This window comes from Phoca vitulina, unplaced genomic scaffold, assembly GCF_004348235.1.
Source record: "Phoca vitulina isolate PV1807 unplaced genomic scaffold, GSC_HSeal_1.0 scaffold7, whole genome shotgun sequence".
NCBI classification, from domain to species: Eukaryota; Metazoa; Chordata; class Mammalia; order Carnivora; family Phocidae; genus Phoca; species Phoca vitulina.
In genome coordinates this window covers 1941376-1964685 of record NW_022589710.1, presented here as the reverse complement: position 1 = coordinate 1964685, position 23310 = coordinate 1941376, and the positions used below count along the sequence as shown (strand labels likewise).

At 48.9% G+C, this 23310-nt stretch overlaps 3 protein-coding genes across 4 annotated transcripts; all 3 read left to right on the top strand.

Moving 5' to 3' along the window:
- Positions 1-4149: 4149 nt before the first annotated feature.
- LOC116632856 (granzyme B-like) lies at positions 4150-7468 on the top strand. The gene is made up of 5 exons (XM_032404848.1): positions 4150-4379; positions 5389-5536; positions 6004-6139; positions 6345-6608; positions 7192-7468. Exons 1-5 carry the CDS (start codon positions 4319-4321, stop codon positions 7360-7362), a joined length of 780 nt encoding a protein of 259 aa, XP_032260739.1. The 5' UTR covers positions 4150-4318; the 3' UTR covers positions 7363-7468.
- A 7402-nt stretch (positions 7469-14870) lies between these two features.
- On the top strand, positions 14871-17560 carry LOC116632579 (mast cell protease 1A-like). The gene is given in 7 exon segments (XM_032404531.1): positions 14871-14925; positions 16050-16191; positions 16433-16494; positions 16497-16567; positions 16763-17001; positions 17003-17024; positions 17399-17560. Coding segments are annotated over 7 exon segments (753 nt in total).
- Positions 17561-18975: 1415 nt separating this feature from the next.
- LOC116632857 (granzyme H-like) lies at positions 18976-22224 on the top strand. Of its 2 annotated transcripts, none has more exons than XM_032404850.1 (5): positions 18976-19136; positions 20258-20405; positions 20924-21059; positions 21265-21345; positions 21966-22224. In XM_032404850.1, the coding sequence occupies exons 1-5, from the start codon at positions 19082-19084 to the stop codon at positions 22107-22109; spliced, it is 564 nt and encodes a 187-aa protein (XP_032260741.1). In that variant the 5' UTR covers positions 18976-19081; the 3' UTR covers positions 22110-22224. The 2 variants fall into 2 exon arrangements, with proteins under 2 accessions (XP_032260741.1, XP_032260740.1); XM_032404849.1 differs by having other exon boundaries at positions 21265-21522.
- Positions 22225-23310: the final 1086 nt, after the last annotated feature.

Sequence of the window (23310 nt, the reverse complement as noted above, 5' to 3'; positions counted from 1 at the left end):
CTCAAGCAGATTCCCCACTGAGCAAGGAGCCTAGCATGGGGCTCAACCTCAGGACCCTGAGATCATGACCTGAGCCAAAATCAAAAGTTGGACACTTAATCAACTGAGCCACCCAGGTGCCCCAGTGGTATTGTATTTTAAATTTTAAATTTTAAATTTTAATTTTAAATTTTAATTTTCAGTGCCAACATGTCCATGTTTCATAGCCTAAGAAATCTTGAGAAAGAAGAATAAATTGTTTCTATACACCAGCAATGAACAATCAATAAGGAAATTTTAAAAACAGTTCCATTTACAATAGAATCCAAAAGAATAAAATACCTAGGATTAAATTCAATTTCACCAAGGAGGTGAATAAATTATACACTGAAAACTACAAAGCATTGTTAAAAGTAGTTAAAGAAGAACTACTTAAACGGAAAGACTCCCATATTCATGAACTGGAAGGCATATATTGTTAAGATGGCAATGCTCCCCAAAGTCATCTACAGAGTCAAAGCAATCTTTGTCAAAATTCCAGTGACATTTTCTGCTGAAATGGAAGAGCCAATTCTAGAATTCATATGGAAATGCAAGGGGCCCCAAATAGCTAAAACAACATTAAAAAAGAAAAACTAAGTGGGAGGACTCACACTTCTTGGTTTCAGAACTTATTATGAAGCTACAGCAATCAAAACTAGTGTGGTACCAGCTTAAGGATGGACATATAGATGAATGGAATAGAATTGAGAGCCCAGAAATAAACCCAAACGTCTATGGCCAATTGATTTTTGACAAGGGTGGCAAGGCCATTTGGTGGAGAAAGAATAATATCTTCAATGAATGTTGCTGGACAACCAGATAACTACATGAAAACAATGTAGTTGAACCCCTACCTCACTCCTACACAATAATCAATTCAAAATGGATCAACAGCCTAAATATAAGAGCTAAACCATAAAACTCTTAGAAGAAAACACAGGGTAAGTCTTCATGACCTCTGATCTGACACTGGATTCTTACATTTGACACCAAAAGCACCAACAACAAAAGACAAAATTGATCAATTGGATTTAATAAAAATTTTAAAACTAAAGAATAGTATCAAGAAAGTGAAAATACAATCTACAGAATGGGAGAAAATATTTGCAAATTATATATCTGATAGAGGTGTAGTATCTAGAATATATAAAGAACTCTTACAACTCAACAACAAAAAGACAAACAACTAGGGCGCCTGGGTGGCTCAGTCGATTAAGCATCTGCCTTCGACTCAGGTCATGATCCAAGTCCTGGGATTAAGTCCCACATTGAGATCTCTGCTGAGTGGGGAGCCTGCTTCTTTGTCCCTCCCCTGGCTCATTCTTTCTCTCTCTCTCTCTCTCTCAGTCTCTCAAAGAAATAAATAAAATCTTAAAAAAAAAAAAGACAACTCAATTAAGGAATGGGTAAAGACCTTGAAATGACATTCCTCCAAAGAAGATATACTAATGACCAGCAAACATAGGTAAAGATGCTAAACGTAATTAGTCATTAAGGAAATGTAAATCAAAACCACAAGATACCACTCCACACACTATGATGGCTATAATAAAAAAATGAAAAATAACAAGTATTGACAAGGATGTGCAGAAATAGGAACTCTTGTAAAGAAGCCAGACACAACAGGTCACATATTGCATAAACGTTTTAAGTGAAATAATCAAAATATGCAAATCCATGGAGACAGAAAGAAGATTAGTGGTTGCCAGTGGACCAGGCAGGGGTGGGGAAGGGAGAATGGAAGGTTATTAAGTACCCATTAAGTTGTGGATGGGATGGATGGATGTCCTGGGGTGAGGAAAAAATTTGTAACTAGAAAGAGGTGGTAGTCCCACAACATTTGGAATGTACTAAATGCCACTGGATTGTACACTTTAATGAATTATGGGTTATGTGAAATTCACCTCAATTGTTATGTGGGTCATAGCCTTATGTTTAGCATAATCCTCTTTGAATTTTAAATAATGCAGATATATGTGAGAGAAAAATATGTTAGATCACACTTCAGGGCATTAAAGATGATTATCAAGGAATGATGAGAAATCAGATCATTTTTTTAAGTAGGTTCCACATCCAGCCTAGAGCCCAATGTGGGGCTTGAACTCATGACCCTGAGATCAAGACCTGAGCTGAGATCAAGACCTTAGCTGACATTAAGCCAGCTTAACTAACTGAGCCACCCAGGCGCCCCAGAAATCAGATAATTTTAGGGACACTTGTGTGGCACAGTCAGTTAAGCATGGATTCTTGGTTTTGGCTCAAGTAGTGATCTGAGGGTTGTGAGATCAAGCCCCATACAGCTCTGCACTCAGCATGGAGTCTGCTTAAGTCTCTCTTTCCCTCTCCCTCTGCCTCTCCCCTCTGCTCTCTCTCTAAAAAAAAGTATAAAATAAGTCTTTAAAAAAAAGAAATCAGATAATTTCAATTTTCTCTTTGCTTAAATTATTTTCCAAATTTCCCAACAATTTTAGAAAATAATTGCTTGCTAAATTTTTTAATAACTAGGAAAGAGAAACTAATAGTCATTAAGAGCATGAAGAAAATACTTTAGGTATGGGGTAAAGTGAGGATAAAACAAAATTACATTGTATGTATAGTATGATTACAGGTATTTAAAATGCATTACTGGGGCTCCTGCGTGGCTCAGATGGTTGAGATTCGGGCTCTTGGTTTTGGCTCAGGTTGTGATCTTGAGATCTTGGGATCAAGCCCCATGATGGGCTCCATGTTCAGCCTGGAGACTGCTTGGGATTCTTTCTCCCTCCCCCTCTGCTCCTCCCCCTGCTTGGTCACTCTCTCTCTCTCATAAATTAATAAATAAATAAATCTTTTAAAAAATAAAATGCATTGGTTAGGTAACAGTTTGTAGGAGATAAGCAAATAAGTGACATTTTTCCTTTCTACTTTCCAAATTTTCTCAATGGACATATATTACCACTATAATCAGAAAGATACTTTTATTTCTTAAATGTCCACAACTGGGCAAGCTAAGTTCAAAAAAGTAGAGGTTTAATAAATGTACTTGATTTGATAAGGAAGATATTTATGCCAGAATTATATATTTTGATAGATAATATTCCTCATAGAAAAATTGTAAAGGACAGAAAATGTAGTGATGGAAACTTAAATCACCAGATTCTACCCACTCAGAGATCCTTAGTTGTTCCTTAAACAGAACTGGGCTTAGGGGTTTAAAAACAATGGCCCCTCACATCCAATGGTAGTAAGATCAACAGCAGAGTTTACTTAGCAAAAGTGAGTCTATTATGTGGCAACCCTGCTATCTCAAAAGTGTGGCTCTCTGGACAGAGGACAGAGAATGCTAAAAGGACAACTCTTGGTCTTTGCTTGCCCGGCATACTTTCCCACTTCACATGGTATTAGCAATCTAGTAATTTGAACTTCTTTTGGGGAACCAACCTTTTCCCAGTCTTAGTTCATGTGGTTTGGGTGGTTTGGGCAGGACTGACCCCAGTCTACCCAAAGGAGGAATGACCTAGGCTTCAGTCAATCAGTGGATTCAATGTCTAAGGTCAAGGTGGTTCATTAACTTAAGCTAGGTGTCAAGTGCAAGCCATTTGTTAAAAACATTGACAAAATAGGTGGACTCTATGACTCTGAGCATTTGTGATTTAAAAACAGATGTTAAAATCCCTAGAAAAGAAGCTGGGGTGATGAATGGGTTGCCCTATGGATTTAGTAGCTAGTGGTCACACTCTCTTACTGTCTTGTGCATCCCTCTACCATGGCACTGACCATGCTGGAACCTGGTCACTGCTGTTTCTGTCTCCTCCGCCAGAGAGCCTGTTCTCTAAGAGAAGGAGACACATCTCCGGTATGTTGGGTCATTCAGACAGGGGGCCTAAACACACAGCTGCTGAAGAAATTACCCTGATGGGCTTAGCAGCAGGGAGCTGAGGCAGTGGTGGCCCTATCACTGGGGATTCGGGTTTCTGGGCTCTAGAACCCATCCAGGTTGATACCACATCCTCCAGTCCCCACCTTGTATGCTCCCTGTCCTATTGTGGGCTGGAACGAGTGGTCTGTTCTGAGTCAACTGGGGTGGGTTCTGATGTGGTCACAGCACGATTCTCACACAACCACCCAGAGAACGTCATCTGACAGAGGGGTGGGGGCAGGGAAGCTTTCATAGAAAGCCTTCTAGGTCGAAGCACCACAAAACCAGAGGGGAGTTCAAGGTCAGTGAGCCCATCTGCACACCCTTCCTCTCCTGGGAGCTAAAAGACAGCACAGAGGAAGCACCAGCAGCCCCGACCTGGGCAGCCTCCTGGGAAAGATGCAGCCGCTCCTGCACCTGCTCCTGCTGGCCTTTTGCCTGCCTTCCGGGGCCAAGGCAGGTGAGTGACCACCCCCGACCTCAGAGCCCCGACCCCGTCCCACAGTGGGCACAGCTCTCCTGTCCCTTCTGCACACCCCTGATCCACCTAGCCACCAGGAACATGCTGCACCCTGCCTTCATCCTGCCTCCCACTCTCAAGTGGGATGCTGCACAAGCTGCCAGCAGGAATGGCAGGGCAGAAGGCTGGGCTCCCGGAAGAGCCAGTGGGTACTGCCCCTTCCCCATTTGCCACCTGGAAATGGAACGTTCTTTCCTACAAATGCATAGCAGAGGGTGAGAAACTGGAAAAGAGAACCTCATAAATCCCCCTGCAGAGGGCAGAGCAGGCCTGGTTTTCCAGTGGGATGAGCCAGGTGCTTCCCACAGCATCTGCTTGGGAGAGAAGCCCGGGGCTCAGCTGACCCCACACTTGGACGGACCTCGGTCCCCAGAAGACTGCTGTTGCCTTGGCCCTGTCCCAAGGCTCCTCATCCCTCTCTCCAACTCTGCTTTTCTTCCCAGGCTGTTAGTGGCTCTCCTCTTTCAAATATGACCTTGGCAGACCTCAACTTCTCTGCTTTCCAGAATCCTAGCAGCAGGGGCCCTACCAACCTTCATCCGGAGGCTCCTTGGGGAGCCTTGCCTTCATGCAGCCAAACAGTACTCCCTAGGCACTTACTACGTGTCAGGCCACGGAAATAGGCCAGGTCAGACAACACCTACCTAACGAAACTTAGGTCCTAGCCACTGGCAAAGACTTCACAGGATGACAGGGGCCTCAGAAACTTGCTTGTTTCTAAGCAAAGTCAGGAGAGGGATTGTTCAGGAGGCTCTAGGACATCACTATCCCTACGACAGGTAGGCTCCCCTCCGGTTGTGTGTAGAAGACAGGTACACAGACCGAGACCCTGCCCTTCCCCCTCCCAGAGGAGGGAGTGGAGGCCCCCTCCCATGCCCTCCCAAATCCAGGCCGTGCCTGCCCGGTGCATTCGGTGGGTACACAGGAGCAGAACAGAATTTTCCCTCAGGAGAGATCATCGGGGGACATGAGGCCAAGCCCCACTCCCGGCCCTATATGGCATATCTTAGGATCCAGAATGAGAATGAGCAGACTCAGTGTGGTGGGTTCCTGATACACAAGAAGTTCGTGCTGACTGCCGCTCACTGCTACGGAAGGTGAGGAGGGACCAGCAACCTGCACCTCCCTGAAAACCCTGGCCCGGAGCCCTGCTTTCTTCCCCGGGAGCACTGAGGAACACGTGAGCCAGGAGGGCTCCTGAAAGGGGGTGAGGGAGGGCAGGTAGGTGGTGGGGAGAGGGGAGGCCGGGGCCAGGTGCATTGCAGGAGTAAGAGAAGAGCTGGGACATGCTTTGGCATCAGAATGCAAACTCATGCCATTTCACAAGTTTCTCTGGGTAACTGACCCCTGAGAACCCCTGACACAGTCACCGATGGCTCCAGAATCCTACCCCAGCTGCTGAGAAGCAGAAGGCACAGACAGCTCAAACCTGGGCCCTCCTGTTGCCTCAGTTTCCCCATCAACTCCAGGCCTGCCCACCCCAACTGCCACCTGCCCTTCACAGCCCCTGGGGCTGTATCCCATGAATTCCACACCCCCACACCCCACTCTGCTCTCTCTGCAGCTCCATCAAGGTCATCCTGGGGGCCCACAACATCAAGGAACAGGAGAGGACCCAGCAGGTCATCCCCGTGAAAACAGCCATCCCCCACCCAGACTATAATCCAAACAACTACTCCAACGACATCATGTTACTGCAGGTAAGGAAACCTCCCTGCTGCCCTTGCTCTCCTGGGTCCATACTGTTTCCTCCTCCCACTGGGACCTGTCCCCTCCCTCCTTCCCACCCTGGTCGCCTGACCAGTCCCCGTGGCTCAGGGCAGAGAGAAGACGGTGCAGCCTCATCAGGGTGTCCAGGCCCAGAGGCCACTGGCTGAGCTGGACTCTCTTGCCTCTTTCCATCAGCTGGAGAGAGAGGCCAAGCAGACTGCAGCGGTGAGGCCCCTCCGCCTGCCCACCGGCAAGACCCGGGTGCGGCCCGGACAGGTGTGCAGTGTGGCCGGCTGGGGGCGGGTCAACGCCAAGATACGCAGGTACCCAGACACTCTGCAAGTAGTGAGGCTGGCAGTGCGGGAGGATCAGGAGTGCAAATCCTGCTTTCCCGGTTTTTACGACCGCACCATTCAGCTGTGCGTGGGGGACCCAATGGAAAAAAAGTCTTCCTATCAGGTGAGACTGGGGGTCTGCTTAACATGGCTCTGGGACAGGGGTGTTTGGGGAAGACCTGGGATCTGGAGACCCGAGAAGTGACCTTTTTCCTGAGGAAGAGAGGGGGAGCAGCCAGAGATGGGGGCACCCAGGCCCTCTGCAAGCCTGCCGAAGGCCTAGGATGAATCTAAACGAGGCACTCCTGCAGAAGGATGAATTTGCAGCACTCTGCCCCGTGCCTGGCCCCCCGATGCTAGAAAACTCTGCTCCCTGGACATGCAGTGGTGAAAACCAGGTGGCTCCTCAGAGCTGGCCCCCACATGGGTCTCGGGCTCGTCCTCCATGCTGAGTGTCAGCCCCGCCCACCTGCTTCTGGGGTCCCCTAAACAGCAGAGTGAAGCCAGCAGTCCTGCAGCAGAGGATCTGGGACCCGGGGGAGGAGAGGGAGCTGCCACCTGGGGTGAAGCAAAGCAGTGACAAGGTCCAGCCCTGTCCTGCCCTCCCATCTCCCATGGTGGCCATGCAAGGCAGCCTTCTCAGAGGGGCTGGGGAGGGCAGGGGCAGCAGGACAGCTGACTCACTTCTTCCCTATCTCTGTCCACAGGGGGACTCTGGGGGCCCTCTCGTGTGTAACAGTGTGGCCCAGGGCATTGTCTCCTTTGGACCCAAAAATGGGACACCTCCACGGGTCTACACCAAAATCTCAACTTTCCTGCCCTGGATAAAGAAAACCATGAAAAGCCTCTACCTGCAGGAACCAGACTATTTGCTCTAGAGCTGATCCAGAATCACGCTGGGAAGGGTGGCAGGAAAGGTGCCAGCAATCAAATAAATGTCTCTTACCTGAGTATCAGCCATCAAATAAATGTCTCTTAACTGGCTGTGAAGGGCTGGTTTGTTTATTCATTGACCATACACCGGCATCAACTCTGTGCTTACAAGGCCAATGACACAATTCTGCTGTTTTCTGCTTCCTCTTCTTCATCCACCCCCCAACTCCATGCAAAATTCCTTCCAGCTCCTTCTTAGCTACACCTGTCTCTCAGAGCCTGCCCTTCTGCCAGGGCTGAAGCTGAGCACCACCAGGAGAAACCATGAACCTCTCTGGGCCTGGGGCTCTGGGTGAACTTCTTACCTCCTCCCCCTGTGTTCTCTGGCAGGGAGGAAGGGGGTAACACTGTGGGTCCTGGACACCAACCTGGCACAGTCTAGGGCTACAGCTCAAGGACACAGCCCTACCCCACTGGGAAGTGACAGGGACCTTCTCAAGCAGCACATTTCTCTCCCACAGCCAAGGAAGCTAGCACGGAGTGGGGCTGGGCCTCTTGAGTAGCTCTGGAGTCTCACCTCAACTGAGTTCCCTTCCCTGACCCCTTCTGAGCTCAGGGACCAGCTCGGGCTCCAGTCTCCTGGCTGTCCCTTCTTCTCCATCCCCGTTTACCACTGAGAGTGTTCAGTGGCCACCAACTCCTGTCCCCTCCAGACAACACTGATCTGAGCTGGCCCCTACCTCCTATCCCTTCCACCTACAACACCCAAGCTCCAGCAGGGCCTCACCACTGAGATGCCAACCCAGCTCATGCCCTGACAGAGAGGGGCGTCAGTGGCACCAGCCCTGAGAGCACCAAACAGCATCCTTGGAGGACAGGGCTGATGGGGTGGCTTTCCAGAACCCTTGGCCTTATCTATCACCTGGCCGGGCCAGCTCAACCCCTCCCATCCAGCCCAGTGTCTCCCTATGTGGCCTGGTCACTCAGTAGCCTGAGTCCCTCTCAACCTGTCCCTCTGGTCACTGCCAACCTCTAGGCTGAGACTCCCTACTGGCCACCTTGGGCTATATCAGCCTTTGGACTTAAAAAGGAATCCTCTGTGCAGTAGGACTGGAAAGGACAATTTTTTCCATCAACCAACCAGCAAATACACCTACTAGCAATTGAGCACCTACTAAGTGCCAGGCATTGATTGGACAGAATGCAAACTCTATCACCTGAGCCCAGGTGAACCTGACACTGTTGATTTTCACCTAAATTTCTAACCCTTTCTTCCTCCTCCACACGAGTCCATGTGGCCTACGTCTCTGTGGGAAATCCACAGGAAGCAAGTATTTATAGTTATTTTTATTGCTGTTTACAGTCTGTATGAATATTATCGCATGTGACTCTAGAACAGCAGTGTATGGGATTTGGAAATGACTTTAGTCATTTAGTTTCTGGATGTGAAGTTACCAAACTCTGTTTACTGGAGCATCCTCTTCACCTAGGGGACAGGGCAACCTTATTTTCATTTGCTTCAAAAGCGAAAGGTATAAGGGGCTCCTGGGTGGCTCAGTCGGTTAAGCATCTGCCTTCAGCTCAGGTCATGATCTGAGGATCCTGGGATGGAGCTCTGCATGGGCTCCCTGCTCAGCGGGGAATCTGCTTCTCCCTCTCCCTCTGCCCTTACCCCCCTACCCATGCTCACTCACAAACATGACTCTCTCTCTCTCTCACAAATAAATACATAAAGCCTTTTTTAAAAATAAAAATAAATAAAACAAATTTTAAGAAGTAGCAGGTATGAATGTCATTATACAGATTCAAATGGTAGGAAAAACTACAATATTCAATTGCCTGAAGGCAATCTAAGATTGACTCTAAACACCCACCCAATCCGACGAGCCAGAAACAATCTCTGTCATGACTGCAAGCTCCCACCTGTGCAGACTCAAACTAGAATCAGAGAGGCTCACATAGTCTAGAAAAATGGAGAATCGCCTCTGTTCTTCAGGCCACCATGGTTCCTGCTGCATGCACAAAGCCCAAGATTTTCTAGACTCTTCAACACTCAAAAGTCCTGGCTTGGAGGCCACACATGGAGGATGTGATTTCTTGCTAAACACGGATCTCCCTCTGTTGGGCTCACCTCACAAAACACTCCCAGCAGCCACACCTCCAAGGTTTGGCCACTAGTGTGAGCACTGCCTGAAAGCTGAGCCCCAGTTCCAGCTCCGGACTAATGCCTTCCTGCACCAAATACACACAACACCACACTCTTCTGTGACCTGGGGTAAATACTCTGGGGTCATGTAACCCTCAAAGCCATGCCCCTTCACATCTTATGCACAAAGCCTGAAGCAACACCATCTCTTAATGACCTTGGGCACTTTTACAAGGGAAGAGCAATGAGGTCCCACAGCTTCTGACTTGGAGCTGGAAAAAAAAAAAAATCTGGGCATTTACGGCATACTAAATTCCTTCATTTAAAAAGTTCCTTTTTTCCTTGTTTAAAAGTTTCCTTGATTTAAAAAGACAAAAAGGAAAATGCAGAAAACAAAATTAAAAATACTATTTTTTTAAAGTTACCCAGCCACATACATATTCAGTTTAAGTATAACCTTTACTTCGAGGAAATGGTTCTGTGGTTTAAAACACGTTTGAGAACACTTGCCGCAGTCTCTCATCCTCCTTGGAGAAATGGGGGAGAGACAAAGTCCCAGGAAGGTGTAGTAACTGACTGAAGGTACCAGAGTCAGGACAGAGCCTGGACTGAGCCCAGGCCTCCCGACAGCCAGGCCAGCAAGAACCCTTACATGTTTTCTAACCCCCACTCTGTGATGAGCTTCTGCTCAGACACCTCCCTGGAGAGAAAGCCTCTAGGCTCCTGTGGAAGCCGTTCTGTGACAAGTACTCAAAACATCTTCCTTGGCGAGCTGAAGTCTACTCATGGGCACATTTGGATGGAGGTAGAGAAGCACGTTAAACATGCCAATTCCCTCAAATCTCCTTTGTCTGGGGAAATAGCCCCCACTCCCAGCTTTGAGGAAACAATTCTTCTCTTGCTTAAAAATCTCTGTCATGAAAATTAAGAAATGGGGCACCTGGATGGCTCAGTTGGTTAAGTGTCTGCCTTCGGCTCAGGTCATGATCCAGGGTCCTGGGATCGAGCCCCACATCGGGCTTCTTGCTCGGTGGGCAGCCTGCTTCTCCCTCTGCCTCTGCCTGCCCCACCCCCTGCTTGTGCTCTCTCTCTCTCTCTCTCTGGATAAAATCTTAAAAAAAAAAAAAAAAGAAAATTAAGAAATAAAACAAAATAAAATAGCTCTGTAGTGACCTCAAGGAAATGCCTCTCTTACCACCAAGATCTACTGCCACCACCCCTCCTTCCCCAGACTCACTGGAAGAGTCAGGTCACAGTGTGACTGGAGAGAGAAATGCAAAACCAGCTCCTGGTGGGGGATAGACCCGAAGGAATGCCAAATCTTCTCATTAGTTTCAGGAACATGTATTGGGATGGCTCTGCCTTCCAGTACCACTCTTTGTGGACTTAGAGAACTTACAGGGTTTGTTACCTCTCTGTATCCCACATGACACTGCTTTTGACCATGAAAGAAGTCAGCTCTAGGTTCCTCTTTTTCATAGGCCTGTTGCTAGACGACATTTCACACCCACAGAGTCAGGAAGCTCAATGAGCCTCAGGTAGGACAAAGAAAGCCACATCTAAGCACACGAGTCAAATTGATATTTGATAAAGACAAAAAGTTGAAAGTAGAGGGAAAAGAAGATACATTCATTACTTTAGGGGAAACAACAATAAGAATAGCAATGAAAAAAAAAGTGTTTGACCATTAAAAAAAAAAAGAAGAACAACAAGCTACCCACCAGAAACAACAGAATTCAGAAGACAGCCAAATGACATTTTCGTTTTTTTTTTTTAATTTATTTATTTATTTTAGAGAAAGAGAGAGGGCACACAAGCAGGAGGAGGGGCAGAGGGAGAGGAGAGAGAATCTTCAAGCAGACTCCCTGCTAAGCACAGAGTCCCATGCAGGGCTCAATCCCAGGACCCTGAGATCACGACCTCAGTCAAAATCAAGTGTCAGCCGCTTCACGGACTGAGCCACCCAGGTGCCCCTTAAATGACATTTTTATTTTTTTTTTTATTTTTTTTTTTTAAAGATTTTATTTATTTATTAGACAGAGAGAGAGAGAGCGCGAGAGAGGGAACACAAGCAGGGGGAGTGGGAGAAGGAGAAGCAGGCCTCCTGCGGAGCAGGGAGCCCGATGTGGGGCTCGATCCCAGGACCCTGGGATCATGACCTGAGCCGAAGGCAGACGCTTAACGACTGAGCCACCCAGGCGCCCCTTAAATGACATTTTTAAACAGTTGAAAGAAAAAAAGGAATAGGCAACCTATTTTTGGTATTCAACCTGGAATTCTCTATCCAGTGAAAATAGTATTTAAAAGGAAGGCAAAATGAAGACACTTTCAGAAAAACAAAGATAAGAGAATTGTTGCCATCAGAAAGGCATTGCAAAAAATACTAAAAGCAGTTCTTTAGGCTAAAAGGAATTGATCCCTGTTGAAAGTAGGAAAAGAAAAAGAGAAATAAATGTGTAAAATGTGACTAAATATAAAATACTTTATGTAAATTTTGTTCAAAGATTATTGATTATTTAAGGCAAAAAATGCTTTTGGAATTATGATATACAGTAAAATGTAGGACAAAAATAACTCAAAATGTGGGAGGAAAGTTAAATGGAAAGACATCATGACAAGTTTCCTATATGAAGTGGCATAACATTAATTCAAAGTACACTATGATATGTGAGGAGTTGTACTGTAATCCTGCAGTAAATGCTAAAATAATATATACAGGTATAAATAAAAGCCAATAAAGGAGACAAAATGGGACACAACAAAAGAGGGCAGGAAAAGAAGGACAAAAGAACAAAGATGAAATCACACAAATACAAATCAAATCCCAATAAGACATTCTTCAACCAACGCTATCAGCAGCTCCATTAAACATAAACAGTTTAAACACTCTAATTAAAGGGCAGAAATTATTAGTCTAGATTAAGAAATGCAAGAACGAATTTTGTGCTGTTTACAAGAGAGACATGTTAAATATAAAGACATGGATAAGATGAAAGTAAAGTTATAATGGAAAATATATATATCCTGCAACACCAATCAAAATTTTTTTTAATTTTTAAAAATTAAAAAAATTGGGGCGCCTGGGTGGCTCAGTCGTTAAGCGTCTGCCTTCGGCTCAGGTCATGATCCCAGGGTCCTGGGATCGAGCCCCATATCGGGCTCCCCGCTCCGCGGGAAGCCTGCTTCTCCCTCTCCCACTCCCCATGCTTGTGTTCCCTCTCTCGCTGTGTCTCTCTCTATCAAATAAATAAATAAAAATCTTTAAAAAAAAAAAATTAAAAAAATTAAAAATAAAAAAATAGCCTCATCCATGGAGTATGCTGTTTAACTTTTAAAGGCAGTCCCTTCACGCCAATGTCCACCTCACCTTCTCCACCTGCTCTGATAAATTGCACCGACTGCCCACTCAGTGGAGGCCCCTGTCTCCCTACTTGAGCTCTGACACCAACTACTAGGCCAGTCCCTTATATGAACATCCTCCTCACATCGCTTGCGTGTCCACGTCCTGAGCTAGGCTGCCCTCCTCATCTCACATTTATTCTGCCATCCCAAGCTGGGCTGCCCAGGCTTGGGCATCCAAGCCCATGTGGGATAAGGAGAGTGTCCACATAGGAAGCCTGGTGTGGGCACCTTCCTCACCTCACACAGGCTTGGATGCCATGCTCTGGCTTACTGTGGCTCCCCACCCTGCCAAAGTTGCTATTGGCTTCATTGCTTCTTTTCTTTTTTTAAAGATTTTATTTATTTGACAGAGACACAGCGAGAGAGGGAACACAAGCAGGGGGAGCGGGAGAGGGAGAGAAGCAGGCTTCCTGCCAAGCAGTGAGCCGGACGCGGGGCTCGATCCCAGGACTCCGGGATCATGACCTGAGCCGAAGGCAGACGCTTAACGACTGAGCCACCCAGGCGCCCCTGGCTTCATTGCTTCTTAAAGACAATTGGGATCAAGATGTTTAGAAGTGACAATATTTTCAATTCCATGACTCCCCTCTTTATCCATTATGGGGAGATGATCAGAATAACTTGTTTAGCAAATGGTCCAGGGATATGAGAAATATAGTTCTCCAGACAGTGGTGTGAGGCTACTGTTCTAGCTCCCCGGCATCCATTCCCACTTCACATGGTATCAGTAGCTCATTAAAGAGAGTAACATTTTAGAGAAAGCCAAACCTCTTCCATGCTCAATACATTTGGTCTGGACAGAGCAGGCCCCAACATATCCACAAGCTATGACCTCAGCTTAAATCAATCACTGGTTTCAAGTCCTCTGACCAACTCTACCTGCACTTAAAGCAGTATGGCAGATTGTCCTCTGCTATGGTTGTCATTGTATGTCTCCTATCCCACAGGCTCTTCCTACATGACTGAAACACTCCTCCCACTCAGAAGTAGTGTCTATGCCCCTTCCTTTTTAATCTGGGTGGAGGCTTTTGATTGCTCCAAGCAGTGGAATATGGTAGAATGCAATGCCATATGACTTCAAAGTCTAGGTAATAAAAAGAACACAGCTTCTGCCTGGCTCTATGTTGGGGAGATGCTCGCTCTGGGGAAGCCAACCATCATGTTGCAAGAAAGACTGAACAATCCCATGCAGAGACTACATGAGAGGACCTCATAGAGAGGAACTGACGGGCCCAGAAGACAACCAGCACCAACCACTGGGCATGAGTGAGTGAGACTTCAGGTGATTCCAGTCTCCAGGCTTCAAGCCTCCCCTGACACCAAGGGAAGCAGAGGAGAGCTATCCACACTAAAACCCTGACAACTTGCAGATTCATGGGAAAGATAAATAGTGGTGATGGTGGTGTCATTGTTGTTGTTTTAAACTATGCAATTCTTCAGCAAGTGGAGCAAGCCCTCTTCAACATTATTCCCACACCATTCATTCAGTCCATCCCTCTATCTGTGGCCCTCACCATCCTTATCAGATCACTAATGATTTTGACTCCTCCACCAGAAGCAAGGGATCTCACCTCCAGTACCCCTGAGTTTCAACAAAAGGGGGCTCAATGAAGGATCATCCTGATAGTCTAAAGAGAGTGAAGGAAAAGAAGACGTTTTTGGATGTATCATCAAGAGGCTCAGGTTTCTGCAGCTCAGAGCCCTGCTACTCATGGATGCGATGTCTTTAACCACCCCACCCATAGCCTGTGGTTCCTGTTCTCAGCTCGTGTGGTCAAGAGCTACCAGTGCTGATGTGGTGACTGATAAGTTATTTCACTCAGGCCAGGATTTGATCAGGCAGTGGTAGGAGGCACTCAGAGGGAACCTTATGCGATAAAGACTACAACACCAGAGAGGAACGTGGGGGTTAGAAGACTAGGAGGAAGTACTGGCAACTCCAACCTGGGCAGCCTTCCTGGGGCCATGCAGCTGCTCCTGCTCCTGGTGGCCTTTCTTCTGGCCCCCGAGATTGAGACAGGTGAGTGACTGCCCCCCCCAACAGAGGCCCAGCCCCATCCCACTGTGGCACAGCCCTGCTCAGGTGCTACACTCAGGCACACCCTGGCCCTGCTGAGTTTTGATCCCACATCAGATTTGCCAACCTCGCTCAAAGATGGGCAAATCTGAAGCAGGATAAACACTCAGCATGAATGGCAGTGCAGAAGGCTGTTACCCAGGGGGAGCCGTAGGTCCTATCCCTTCCCCAGGTCCTACCCTTGTCGTCTGGAAATTGGGTTCTTATACAAAGGCATCTAGAAGAATGTTGGAGGGTGGGAATGAGAAATAATTAATCCCCCAGGAATTGGCAGTTTGGAGAAAAGGGCTGGCTTCTGTAGTCAAAGCAAGGCCCACTAAATTTCTAACTCAATGTCTTAAGATCTATCCTCAATCTCCACCCAGTTCTTCAAGCTTTGTCATTCTTACGCTGCCGAAGAAAGAAGCCAAGGACCCAGTTGGTCCCAGAGTTGGTGGCATCCTGGTCCCTTTAATACTTATGTTTGGTAATTTTTCAGCCACAATGGGCACAATGGCTTTGGCAGGCCCCATATTTCCTGGTACTTAGAACCGCAACCAATGCTCATTCAAAAGCTAATTGGGAGCCATTTCTTCATGCAACTAAGACATTTACTGGGCACCTCGTATGTGTCAGGCTCTAGCGAAGATCAAACACAACCACAACACAAACATGAGCATTTTGAGCTCATGTTCCAAACATTACAAATAAGGAGCAGCTCAGTAAGGCCTAGAAAACAAAACGGGAGAGAGAACCCAGATACTATCGGGGAAAGGATTTTCCAGGATCTGTGGGGACTTCACTGCTTGTTTCAAACGTAAATTCCATCTGCCACCATATGTGTCCACTGCAGGAATTAAGGAACAAGGACTGTTCTTCTCTCTGTTAGAGGTAGAATCTGAGTCTTGTGGGTCATTTGGCAAGTCAGGAATGCTGTCTGAGGAACACTTCTTGGTTGCTACTGGTTACTACAGACCCTGCTCTCTGCCACCCCAACTCCTTCCCTCCTGCTTCAGTTTATCCCCATCTCCCCTTCTCCAGCCTTTGGCGCCATAAGCACAGCAGTCAGGGTAAACTGTTTCTTTCAGGGAAAATAATCGGGGGCCACGAAGCCAAGCCTCATTCTCATCCCTTCATGGCATTTCTCTGGATCCAGAATCCAAATAAAACCTGTGCGGGTTTCCTTGTACGTGAGGACTTTGTGCTAACTGCAGCTCACTGCAAAGGAAGGTGAGAAGCAGCACCTGCAACTCCACCCTTCTGTTAACTCCACATGGGGATCCCTCTTCCAAGAACTGCCACCCAGCCTGGTTGCCAAGAAGCAGAGGGTACAGAGATGCTCAGCCCCTTGGCCCCATCCCCTAGAATTCCTCTCCATCCCAGTCCTGCCCTGACCTGAGCTGTCCCGTTTCATCCATGGCTTTTGGACTGTATGTCCTGTGACCCCACTTCCCACTCACTCTCTGTGCAGCTCCATCAACGTCATCCTGAGGGCCCACAACATCAAGAAGCAGGAGAGGACCCAGCAGGTCATTCTGTGAGAAAAGCCATCTACCACCCAGACTATAATCCTAAATACGTCTTCAACGACATCATGTTACTGCAGGTAGGGCCCTCGGTCCGCTGGTTCTTGCACACTTTATTCCTGGGGATTTTGCATCCCCCGTGGCCTCATTCCTGTCCCTCCTTCCCACTATGACACTTTCACTTATCCCGGGGCTATGAGGAGGGCAACCCCATGACTGTCGCTAGAGTCTTTGTGAGCCATTGGTAGATTAGAACTCCTTTCCTCTGCATTCAGCTGGAAAAGAAGGCCCACCTGACTGCCCCTGTGAGCCCCCTCAGACTGCCCACGAGGAGTGCGCAGGTGTGGCCAGGAACAGTGTGCAGTGTGGCCAGCTGGGGGCTCCTCAGCGTGAACAGCACCTCTGGGGCAGGGAAACTGCACGAAGTAGAGCTTGAAGTCCAAAGGGACAAGCAATGCATCTCATGCTATAAAAACCTCTACGACAGCACAACCCAGATGTGTGTGGGGCACCCAAAAAAAGAAGTCTTCTTTTAAGGTGAGATCCCCAGCATTGTCCATGCCCAGCCCTGGGACAGCCAAGCTTTGAGGAGAAGGGACAGTGAGAACTAGCCGTATTTCTATGCCCTCAGCCTTTCTATCCAATCCAGTCTCTGGTCCTGTCTCCCTGGCGGGGGCGGGGGCAGGAAGGGACTGTCCCACAGCTACTTATGGGCAGAGGCTTTCTGAGGGAGAAAAGGGAGGGGATTATCGGGGCCAGGCTGGAGCTCAAGGACCAAGGAAGGCCACAAGGCCTGCCCTGGCCTTGATCTCACCCACAGCCCCCTAACAGAGACCATCGACCCCCAGGGGCGGCAGGGAGGACAGGACTGAGAGAAAGCCCAACTCAGTCCTTCCTCCCTCTGCCCACAGGGAGGCTCCGGGGGCCCCCTTGTGTGTAACAATGTGGCCCAGGGCATTGTCTCCTTTGGAAAAGCAGAGGGGAAACCTCCACGCGTCTACACCAGGATCTCAAGCTTTTTGTGCTGGATAGAAAGAATAATGAGATGCTTCAACCTGCAGGGACCAGACTGAGATGCCCCCAGGATCAATCTGTCCATCTTCTCTGGGGCAGAGGCCAGAACTGCACTGGGAAAGGGGGTGGAGAGGAGGCTGCCAGGGCTTAATAAACTTCCATCTCTTGAGTAGAAATTAGATTCCTCCTTTATTCACCAAAACATTTGTTAGTTACCTACTGCGTGTCGAGCCACCATCTGTTCACATTTCTCTAGAATAAAAAGTCATGTTGCTTTGATACCCAGCTCCTTCCAAATACACCTCCCAGCAGCACCTCCCCCTGCCAGGCTGAATGTAAGCTCCATCAGGAAAAGGGAGACACTGCCCCAAGAAAAATGACCCTCTCCTACAGGACCCTCTTATCTCATCCATATTGCCCTCCTACCTCATCCCACACCTACACCCCCACCCCATCCTATCCCAATACAACAACATAAAGGAATCCACATTTGGAAGGAAAACCACCTAAGAAACTCTGGGATAGGGGGCCACTTCATCTTAATAGAAATAAGTGGGAAGATTCTGCAGCACTCCCTTCCCAAACCAGAGTGGCAGCTTGGGAGCCTCAGAGTTTCGGGAGGGCCTTTCAGTACTCCCAGGCCTAGCCCAAGTGCTGGTCACAGCCTTGCCGTGGTCCCAGAGCCCAGCACTGCCTCTGGTGTCCTGATGCCCATCTTCCCGCAGCCCCAAATGACATTGAGGGTGCTCTTCCATCTTGGTCTGATCCAGCCTCTTCCCGCCTCATGCCATTTCCATGTGTGTATGTGTGTGTGTGCGTGCACACGTGTGTGTGTGCATGTGTGTGTGTATGTGTGTGTCTCCAAAGGAAACTCATTACAATAAAAATTTGTGTTTCAAAGGTATCCTATGGTTTCAAAGGTGTCCTATAGCCTATAGTTTATTGAGTAAATTTTTTCTTCCATTTGCAACAATCTCTAACTAAGTCTCTTATATAAGAATGTATTCAGAAAAAGTAATCTCATCTTTAAAACATCCACCTTAGAGAAGGCAGGCTGAACAGAAAAAGTGGTTTGCCGAATGTCTGCCACTGATGAGTGTGCTTCGACTGTGGGAAAATGTACACTCACCATAGATTCTTTGTCTGCTCCAGACGACCATTGGCATCTCAAGGGCAGGAGCTGTGTGTCTCACATCCCTGGACCTAGCTAGCTCAAAAATTATTCATGATTTCCTCTGAATGGAAAAAGAGCCAAGAGCCGAGAAATGAAGACATTCTTGAGTCAGTCACTGAGGGGCTTCTGAGGTAGCAGCCCTTCTGCTGGCGGGAGGCACAGCCTTCACTTTCTTGTTCTTTCTTCTTGCTTTCCCCTTATGACTCAGCAGTGGGAGTGCAAGTGTGATAGCTGAAGCCAGAGAACTTCAACAAACCACCTTAAATGATGACACCCAGCCGTAGAGGGGCAGAGATAGAAGAGGCCTAGAAGATCAGTGAGCTACCCCTCTATCACTCCCCTCAGGGTTCTGTATCTGGAAGGAAGGACAACCGACAGCTCTGACCTGAGCAGAACTTCAGGGAAGATGCAGCCACTCCTGCTTTTGTTGGCCCTTCTTCTGCCCCTTGGGGCTGGGACAGGTGAGTGACCATCCCCATTCCAGAGACCTGAGTCCAACCCCCAAAACCCCTTGTACTCTTGACCCTTCTGCCCAGCACAGTCAAGGATCATCCTCAATTGGAGCCCAGGAACTTTTTGAACCCCAGCTCCTACCCCAAACCCAGACTAACAGGTCTGATGCTAGACAGACGCTCGACAAAGATGGCCGGCAGGAAGGGCGCTCGCTAAGAGGGTTAGTACGGGTTAGCCTCCCCCTTATCACTTGGAAAGTGAGTTGTTTGGAGAAAGGCATTTGGCAGAAGATATGAAGCTACAAAAGACAGGTAATTAAAAGCCCTCACTCCAACCCAGGAAAGGTAAGCTCAGGCAAACCGGCTGTAGTAGTGGGAGGTGTCACTGGCCCCAGCTTGAAGAGCCAATTAAATTTCTCAGCACTCTCCACTCGCTCACTCCTGCCTGGGAGAGGAGCCCGGGGTGCAGTTGATCTCAGCAGCAGCTAGATGACTGCACCCAAAGCTCTGCCCCAGGCCTGGGCAGCCTGTTGTCAGCACCACCTCGCCCCGCCCGCCCCAGGCCCTCGGCTGCTCCACTGTCTTTGGTAGTGCCCTCCCTGATTCCTGTGGCCTTGCATCCCACCAGCACTATCTCCACCCAACCTCAGCCAAAAGCTCATCGAAGGCCATTCCTTTGTGCAACCTAAAAATGTCTACTGAGACCATGTGCTATCCCCTAGGACATGAGGATTTTAGAAAATCCAACTCCATAAACTCATAGATAGTTTATTAGAAAATGGCACCCATCAGGATGCTAGCAGAGGCTCAGAGGAGAATTCACTGAGAATCAAGGCATCAGGGGAGTCCTGTCCATGATCTTCTGGGACTCCATCGTCTTGAAGATAAATCTTATCTCCTCCATACGTGTGCCTGAAGTGGGATGTGGAGAACAAGGACTGCCCCCTTGTCAGGGGGTTTCTGAGGCTCAAGGTTTAAGAAAGGTCATCCTGCTATAAGAACCTGGGAGGACTGCCCACCCTGGGGTCCGCAGGGCACTGTAGACCCCGCCCTTGATCACCACCTTCCTAAGCCTTCCCTCCTGACCCCAGCCGCCCCCAGACACCCCATCTTCCAGCCTTTTCTTTCAGAGGAGATCATCGGGGGCCATGAGGCCAAGCCCCACTCCCGGCCCTACATGGCATTTGTTCAGTTTCTGGATAAGAGCAAGAAGAAGAGGTGTGGCGGTGTCCTGGTGCACAAGTACTTTGTTCTGACGGCTGCTCACTGCTGGGGAAGGTGAGGGGCAGCATCCAGCCTACACATCTGAAACCCCTACAGGGACCCCTGTCCTCTCCCCAGGGGCTGCAGCCCAGGGAAGCACCCAGGGCTCCTGATAACTCAAGCCTATGAGAGCTCATCCAAGAAGCCAGCTGAGAGCATGGCTGGAGCAATGAAAGGCTGAGAAGTAGGACAGGTAAGCTTTGGGGTCAGAGGGTCTGATGTGAGAATAAGTGGCACAGTTGAGAAGAGAGGGACCACACCAGGCAAATAAAGCAACCGTGGAGGATGGAAGCATGCATTAGAGCCAAAATGCAAACTCGAGTAATTTCATGATATTGCCTGAAGGCAAAAGAAAGCTCACAGAAGCCCTACCTTCAGTGTCATTGAAAAAAAGAGGATCTAAGACCCATCTGTCATCTCAATTTCCCCCTCGGCTCCAGTCCTGCCTTGCCCTGGCTGCCATGTGCCCTTCACAGCCGCTGGCTGTATCCTGTGACTTCACACCCCCACACCCCACTCTGCTGTCTGTGCAGCTCCATCAGGGTCATCCTGGGGGCCCACAACATCAAGGAACAGGAGAGGACCCAGCAGGTCATCCCCGTGAAAACAGCCATCCCCCACCCAGACTATAACCCAAAGAACCACTCCAACGACATCATGTTACTGCAGGTAAGGAAACCTCCCTGCTGCCCTTGCTCTCCTGGGTCCATACTGTTTCCTCCTCCCACTGGGACCTGTCCCCTCCCTCCTTCCCACCCTGGCCGCCTGACCAGTCCCCGTGGCTCAGGGCAGAGAGAAGACGGTGCAGCCTCATCGGGGTGTCCAGGCCCAGAGGCCACTGGCTGAGCTGGACTCTCTTGCCTCTTTCCATCAGCTGGAGAGAGAGGCCAAGCGGACTGCAGCGGTGAGGCCCCTCCGCCTGCCCACCGGCAAGACCCGGGTGCGGCCCGGACAGGTGTGCAGTGTGGCCGGCTGGGGGCGGGTCTCAATGAGCTCTTTAGCAACCACTCTGCAGGAGGCATCGCTGGAAGTACAGAAGGATAGGGAGTGTGAATTCCTCTTCCGTGGCTATTACAGCAGGGCCACCCAGATTTGTGTAGGAGACCCGAAGAAGATGAAGACCAGCTTCAAGGTCAGGCTTCCAGCATCTACCTAGACAGGCCCCAGGAGAGAGGAACTTGGGGCGGTCCAGGGTGTGGGAGTGGCCATATCTTCATGCCTCAGCCTGAGAGCTTGGGCAGCTGGGTTCACAAATCCAGTCTTCAGTTTTTCCCCAAGTGGGTCGGGATGGAGGGGAGGAAGGATCTGTCATCCCAAGCAGCATTCCTCCCACCCGCCCCCCCTCCATCACCACCCCCGAGGTTCCCTGAGGATTGGAGAGAAAGGTTTGGCCTGGGTAGAGCTGGAGAGAACAGTCAGTGCCAGGCTGGAGCCCAGGGACTGAGAGAGGGGACAAGGCCTGCCCTGGGCCCAATCTCCCATGCAGCCCCCTAACACAGACCACCCATCCCCAGCGCAGCGGGGAGGGCAGGACCACCGGGAGGCCAGCTCAGTCCTTCCTCTCTCTGCCCACAGGGGGACTCCGGAGGCCCCCTCGTGTGTAACAACGTGGTCCAGGGGATTTTCTCCTGTGGAAAACCAGAGGGGACCCCTCCAGGGGTCTTCATGAAGGTCTCCCACTTCCTGCCCTGGATAAAGAGAACAATGAAGCGCCTCTAACAACAGGCATGAGACTGACCTCCCTCTGTGCTTGGCCATATTTTCTGGGGCAGAGGCAAGAATCCCTTGGGGCTGGGGGGTGGAGGGTAGGGATGGCAGGGCCATAATAAATGGATCTCTGGAGCGAATATGACTGAGGTCTTATTTATTCACTGAACCACTTCCGGTATGAAGCAACACTGCCCCAGGCAGTCTTCTGCTGCCAACTCCGGGCTTTGCTGCCTCCTTTCTCCCCCAGCCCTCCGCCCTCCCTAACCCCTACGCTGCCTAGCTTCTCATCAGTTTCTCAATTACACCTCCTTGGTGCTTAGCCCTCTGCAAAGATTCAGCCTAAACTCTATTATAGAAGGACAATCCTCTCTCCCCAAAAAGTATCCCCTCTGGGCCTTAGAAATTTCTTCTCTAAGCCAACCACCATCACCAACCCAACAATTTGGTCAGTAAAAAGGGGGTAACTCCAGGGACCCAAGAGGCCAGGGGGCCATGTCACGGGCACTCAGTTTCCTGTTTCCAGGGGCTCTCTCTCTGCCGCGGGGGACAGCCTGGCCTGGCCTCAGGACCCCAACTCCCCCTGCTGGCAACCTGGGTTACGGCAGCTTTGTGAGGCAGAGGGCTCTGGGCTGCAGACCATCCTGGATCAAATGTTAATCTCTCTCCCCAAGTACATGACTGGCTCTGTCCCTGCCATTGGGAAACTTAATGAGAAATGTCTCCTAAATGCCCCTTCCACCTCCTTCCACCAAGCAGTTCAGGTTTGGCACAAATGGATCTGTATTTAGAATCCACGAGAAAGCCTGTCTTGAAAATAATTAAAATCCCTGAATTATATCTGTATTGCACATTATAGTTTCACATGCATGACTTTGGTTCCAAAAGGGCAATGTGAAATTGGAAGAAAGTTGGAGACCCACGGGTCCTGAGATGTCCAAATCTAGGCACGGTAGAGGCCACGTCCTGAGGTGAGGAAGAGAGGGGGGTAGGAGGGAGCGGCAGCCTTATTTTTATTTCACAGGTAGAAGGGAGGAACTGCAGTCCGCAAACCCATGAAATGCCACATTTCAGGTGCAAGATAGTTCATTGTGACCAGATAACCTTATTTGAGGGTGCTGTGTCCTTTTTTTTTTAAATATTTATTTATTTTAGAGAGAAAGCGCATGCACCTGTGTGAGCGGAGTGGGGAGGCAGGGGTACAGAGAGAGAG